The 6528-nt window shown below is 39.4% G+C and overlaps 1 protein-coding gene across 1 annotated transcript; it reads left to right on the forward strand.

The window, feature by feature from the left end:
- The first annotated feature begins 677 nt into the window (after positions 1–677).
- Positions 678–5590, forward strand: ppme1 (protein phosphatase methylesterase 1). Its single transcript, XM_079283753.1, has 14 exons — positions 678–928; positions 1983–2076; positions 2349–2441; positions 2594–2651; positions 2920–2971; positions 3236–3390; positions 3584–3674; positions 3915–3980; positions 4063–4186; positions 4281–4410; positions 4603–4647; positions 4777–4841; positions 4985–5052; positions 5224–5590. The coding sequence occupies exons 1-14, from the start codon at positions 843–845 to the stop codon at positions 5225–5227; spliced, it is 1131 nt and encodes a 376-aa protein (XP_079139879.1). The 5' UTR covers positions 678–842; the 3' UTR covers positions 5228–5590.
- Positions 5591–6528: the final 938 nt, after the last annotated feature.

Here is a 6528-nt window from a genome sequence, read left to right on the forward strand (position 1 = left end):
GTGTCTTTAATGCAGCTCGGCCAAAATATCCAGACTTTTGCCCCTCATCTCTAAAAAAAACTACATTTGCCAAGATGCAATTCAATGGCGTCATTAATTAGACCCGCCCTGTCTGGCACTCCCATCTTTCAAACTCCACACCTATTATTTATGTTTTGATGACATCAGCTGGACATCACCAGTTATTTTTTCAGACTTGACAAAGCTTCCCCAGAGCTACAGAAGACACCGTGCAGTGTGCTGGTGCCACCTTGTGTTCAATATTAGGCTGATGTAAGAGGATATAACGTTATCCTAATATGTGCTCTGGCTTGTGTGTAGTCGTTTCTTAGCTTCATCTGTGGGAAGATTACAGCATCTGTTGAAAAGTTAACTTCAGCTGAGGGAATGTGAAATCTTTTTGAAGTGAGTTTTTATCTCTTGAAATGTTCTCACTTCTCTCCTCAGACAGATTGTGCATGTGCAGAAAAGAAGCTCGCTGCTATTTGGTTTAAATAAATGATGACACGTGGTTTGTTTCTACTATGCAATCTTTCCCAATCTTCAGTGGGCAAACAATAACATGTCGTAAACCACTGATGTGTAGTAGTCGTCAATAGATGGCAGTAATGCTTTACAAGTTCCGTGTCACGCTACTAAGAAATAAAATCGTAGAAGAAGAGGCCCACCAAAAATAATCACAGCAGCAGAAGAAGAGCGCTGACCGTTAGCCTGTCGGAGAAATATATCCAATGCCTGGCTAGCGTCGGTGCAGGTTTTTAAAAACAATATCATATGCTGCGGAAGAGAAGGAAGGTCGCATTAAACAGTTCCTGACGGAGACCGACCCCGCTTTCGACAACATGGAGAAACAGTTGCATTTAAACCTGTTACCCTCCAGACCTCCTATGGCAGGAGGGTTCGGGTCCAGCTCCAAAATGAAAATGGGGTGAGTTAGCCCAGCTAAGTTAACGTCCTAATAGCATGCTGTCAACTCTGGTGGCTGTCTAACGTTATCGTTTTACTATACACCATCACGTCAGTTGCTCTCTGTTACGTTGGACTCGTATATTTACAGCTAACGTTAGCTAGCTAACCTAGCTATTGCTGCCAGAGTTTTGACCAACAGCGGAGGATGCAATGCAATTTAACCCGAAGAGTTGGAATACAACCTACGCATTATAACGTTGTATAATATATACATACAACGAAATGATATATATATATATGTGTGTGTGTGTATGTGTATATATATATATGTATGTATGTATGTATGTATGTATGTATGTATGTATGTATGCATGCATGCATGCATGCATGCATATGCATATGTGTATGTATATATATGTGTATGTATATAGAATTTCTCAGTTCAATCATGCAGCATCAGCTTAGATATGTCAGAGTAAGAGTGAGCATTTATGACACACGAAAAGCATTGGTCTGAAGACATTGATCTTAATATAAGGTCATAAGTATTCTCTGAAGATGGGTTAAGTTAGATTTGATTGTGAACAGATCCAGCTGGGCCACCTCCAGTGTCCACTTACACCTCCTTTGTAAGGTCAGGGCTTGTTTATTGTTCTCGTTACCATGTTACAATAGTTGTATGAACTTGGTTTTGCTTTTGTTAGAACACGCAAAACCCTAAAACATTAACCTTTTTAAAAAGTCCTCAGTCTCTGTTTTCCTGTCCAAATAAACAGCCAGCAGCCAGAGGAGCATTAGAGTGCTTTAAGTCTGAGGTGAAGATGATAAATGAAGCAGTCAACAGTGAATTGTGGTTTCTCAATTTATTGCTTACATGACATTTAAATAATCTGGTCTCATAATATTGTATCTATATGGGCCATTTTTCTTTACAGCATTTGACAGTTTGAATAAACAACTCGTGTCAGAGAGCCAGCTTGTGCTTCTCAACGATGTCTTGCACTCTTTTAATAATCCTGCTGCAATATGGGGTTGGTTTACATTTCGCTCGTCCTTTCTTCTTTTTCTTACAGACCTGGACGAAAGCGAGATTTCTCCCCCCTGTCCTGGAGTCAGTACTTTGAAACCATGGAAGATGTTGAGGTGGAAAATGAAAATGGCAAAGATATATCCTTGAATGCTGCTTGTGTTTGTCCAAAAAGAAAAAAAGAAGATACGCATGAATTATTGAAACTTTGGTGTGACAATCACCCAGAGCATTCAAATCCAACTAGGTAATTTCAGATTGAGCTACTTCTTTACACCAGTGTGCCATCTAACTTCAATTTAGTATAGAAGGTAAGCAGTTTATACAATCAGTGTTTATTCTCTTTTCAGCAGCATCTACTTATCTTGTAACCGGCACAGCTCTGGTCTCGATTTCCTTGACCACCTTGAACATTTTCAGAATTTACTGCAGCGGTGCCCATGGTCCTGTGCTGCTTCTGCTTCATGGAGGAGGACACTCTGCGCTCTCCTGGGCAGTGTTCACTGTGAGCATAGTGACTGTTACAGAACCTCTATCACCTCTTAACTTTGATATTAATTGGAACATTATGTGGAATAGTTGTGGAGCTGCTCTTTTATTTCAGCATGTTTGCTGTACACTATTAGATTTCAATGGTTTCCGTATGTTTTTTGACAGGCTGTCATATTTAGCAGGATCAACTGCAGGGTGGTGGCTATGGACCTTCGAGCTCATGGTAAATATGTGTCGTCATTATCAATCCCCTTTGAATAATGTGTTGCAACAGTATATGCACATATAGACATCCTGTGAGTCTGTGTACAAGAGGTTGATCACTGCATCCTGATACTTTCAGCTCATCATTTGCATGCTGTAATAAATGTAACACACCCGTAACATTGTTTGTGAAGAAGATTCTAATTTTTGTTTCGTATTGCAATGATGTAGAGTGATGAAATAAAGCAGCGGCAGGTAATGACATTTAATTCTCTAATTGCCTGCAGGCGACACCAAAGTGAAAAATCCGGATGATCTCTCTGCGGACACGATGGCAAAGTAAGTTCACAGTCAGCTCTGATCTCTACAGCTTCCCACCTAAAGGCCGGGAATGTTTTGGTGCATCTTTACATGGTCTTGCTTTCACAGTTCAGTCCAGGAGGGAGAAAGGGATTTGGAGAGTTTGTTGGGTTCTTGTGGTGGTAGAAATCAAATAATTGTTAAATGCGCTCTGTCTCGAGGTTTTCGACTGTATTCTCAGAAACACTGATACGTAGTAGAAATGTGACACCATTAACAGGTTATTCTTACTTCATTCAAAAGGGACATTGGCAAAGTGGTGGAGGTGCTGTATGGCGAGAACCCTCCTCCGATCATGGTTATTGGTCACAGCATGGGTGGGGCCATTGCAGTTCACACCGCCGCTGCCAATCATATACCATCCCTGCTTGGCCTCTGTGTCATTGACGTTGTAGAAGGTAAGTGCTCCACTATACGAGATGGATATTTTGCAATTTATGACTCTTGTTGACCAAATAACAGGTTGATTTTACTACTTTAAAGTAGCAGTGAATTCATACGATGAATGTTCGTAATGAAATCACATCAAAAAGCTTGGTGTAGTATTACTGGGTGTATTAATGACATATATTATTTGTCTGTTGCACTCAGGTACAGCAATGGATGCTTTGAACAGTATGCAGAATTTCCTCAGAAGTCGCCCAAAGACATTTAAATCTCTGGAGAACGCCATTGAGTGGAGGTAATCACGAGACAGTCGGTGATACTGCTGCATCTTTGATGTGTGATTGAACCAAATTATACTTCTCTGCAATTTGGTTAATGTCAACAAACGGTGTCATAAACATTTCTTTACTAAAACCAATAGCAGCCTTTTTTAAAAGCATTTCACTGCTTTGATTGTCCAGTTTTAATTGCCTCCATTCTTATTCTAACAGTAGTTTAATAAGTGTCTGAAAAATGTTTTCTCCTTTGCTTTCAGTGTGAAGAGTGGCCAGATCCGAAACATGGAGTCAGCGCGAGTGTCAATGGGAGGCCAGGTGAAGAAGTACGTCCACTCGGTCTTTCATCAGGTTGAGTCCCGCATGGTTTGTGCTCTATGTTCATTTGATCTGTTCCGATATTCACAGATGTGAGGAATCCACCAGCAGTCCAGCTGTGTCTAATAGCATTGAAGGTATAATAGAAGAGGAAGAGGAGGAAGAGGTGGCGGAAGAGTCCAACAAGAAAAGGATGAAGGAGGATGACCAAGAGGTTTTGTCTCTCTGACTATTTGTCTTTCTTCTGTAGCGTGTATGCGCTTGTGAGAGGTTGGAACGTAACTAAAGGGTTGATTCCTTCCATACAGATAAAAAAGGAAAGTATCTTCACCTGGCGAGTAGAGCTGTCAAAGACGGAAAAATACTGGGAGGGCTGGTTCAGAGGCCTGTCTGCCCTCTTTCTCACCTGCCCTGTGCCAAAACTGCTGCTGCTCGCAGGTTAGATCTCAGTTTCTCATGATATTATTTGGCACTCCAGACACACACAAAAAAAAAAAAAGTTTCTGGATAGGCAGTTTTGATGGACTTTCAGGGCAGGCCCATTAGTTTGGATGAATACAAATGATTTTTATTCCAAGCAATTTTACCATTCACCGCACAATTTCACCCCTGACGTACTCCATTGTACAGGAGTGGACAGGCTTGACAAAGACCTTACTATTGGACAGATGCAAGGTAAGAAGGACAAACCGAGATTTTCTGCAGAGTTTACCATTTTTTTTTTCCGCCGCGTGTGATTTGTTTTGTCGTACAGTAGAATACACAGACCTCAGATATATCCACAATCTCACTCTTTGTTCTCAGGGAAGTTTCAGATGCAGGTCCTCCCTCAGTGCGGCCATGCTGTCCATGAGGACGCACCGGAAAAAGTAAGGGGTGTTTGCCCGAACACGTCCTGTTTTTAGTATCACTTCTTATTTCAGTTGACAGGTCTGCTTTTTTTTTGCGTATGTTCAGCTGTCACCTGTTTGATCCAGATTCAGTAACGTAGTCCTCTGTCATCTGTTGCTAGGTAGCAGATGCTCTAGCAACATTTATGGTCCGGCACAAATTCACTGACTTTAAGGAAGGATACCTGTGGTAAGTAAACACCATACTGATTATATGTAACATAATAACAATTTTACATACTTTTTGTGTAGAATTATAAGAGAATTTGAATGGCTAGTTTCACAGAATGACATACATTATGTTGATTATATAATATAATTTAATATTTTGTGTAATAATTTTGTAATACTCTCTCCACAGCTAATTTCCATTTTTCAGTCTATATTCAGCCAGCGACCATAGAGGAAATATTTCAAGATTCATCCACATCCTTGTATAATTTAACAGCAAATTAAAGAAAATACAACAAGCATTATTATTGTTGTTCTGTTGCTTTTGTAATGTAGATAATTTGCCTTTGAGCTTTGCCTTATTTCTGTTTTGAAACACTGGGATTTGATTTTTCCTTCACAATATATTTTTTAAGTAATGCGCTCTTTGTTTTGAAGTTTTATTTTGAGTGATTGCATCATTCTTAATATGTTTGTAATGTTTGAATTCCAACAATGATTTAAGATCGATGCAGCTAAAATGTCACCCATGCTTGTATATTTGGTAAATGTAATAAAAGGACATTGTGATAATTTTAATTGTGGTAGTTTGAGTGTTTATTTTAGTTTTCCATCATCTCTTTTACACTCTTGCGTTTGCTGCAGCACCCAAATATTATAACGCACATTTAAACTCCCAAATCACACTGTTGAGACAGCTTCTGAGTCTAAGGTGAAAGATGAAGCCCAGTTTCCACTCACTGCGGTTTAGAAGGCAGCGTGTGTTTTGCTCAAGTACTACTTGAAAAGCGGCTGTAGCTGACACCAGAGTTTGGTTTAGGGAAGATCTCCTCGGCCTTAAGTCTTTGCAGTCTCACTTTATGGTTTAAGTGTTTGTTTTACATAAAATCTGTTGAATAAAACTCTGACGGCCAGTCCACATTTGAATTCCTCTTCAGTGAATAGTTAACACATGACTAGACAGTATGCTTTTGTTCTGCATCAGTGACATTGGCCTGGAGGCCGCAAACAATTTGCCAGATTAAGGAAAAGCTCTCACGCTAAAAAAATCATCTGAAATGTAATGCATTGGTGTTAGTATTATAGTTGAAGATTAAAATCAGTTATGTCACCTTTTTTAAATAGAAAATATGAACATTATTTTATGATTATTCTTATAAGATGAAGCAATGTTCCAATGAACATTTAATAACCATGAGTGTTGAACACCTGAGTACCCTTGTTGGTGTTTACGTGTCACTATCTGAATAAAATATGATTTATATAATTTTTTCACAACTTTGAACATTTGCAACTTGCAGTTTCATAATGCATGTTTTTTCTCCACACCACCCTAAATAGGGAAAGTCAGACCTGTTCTCCTGCACTTTGTTCACAAAAAGTTTTCTAAACTTTATTAAGAAGGTGATGTGTTTTTCTTCATGGAGCCTGATTCACTCCACGGAATGAAAGGCAGGTTTTAATTGTCTCTCCATGGATCAACACACTTCGATGT

The sequence above is a fragment of the Melanostigma gelatinosum genome (genome assembly GCF_949748355.1).
Source record: "Melanostigma gelatinosum genome assembly, chromosome: 14".
Classification (NCBI taxonomy): Eukaryota; Metazoa; Chordata; class Actinopteri; order Perciformes; family Zoarcidae; genus Melanostigma; species Melanostigma gelatinosum.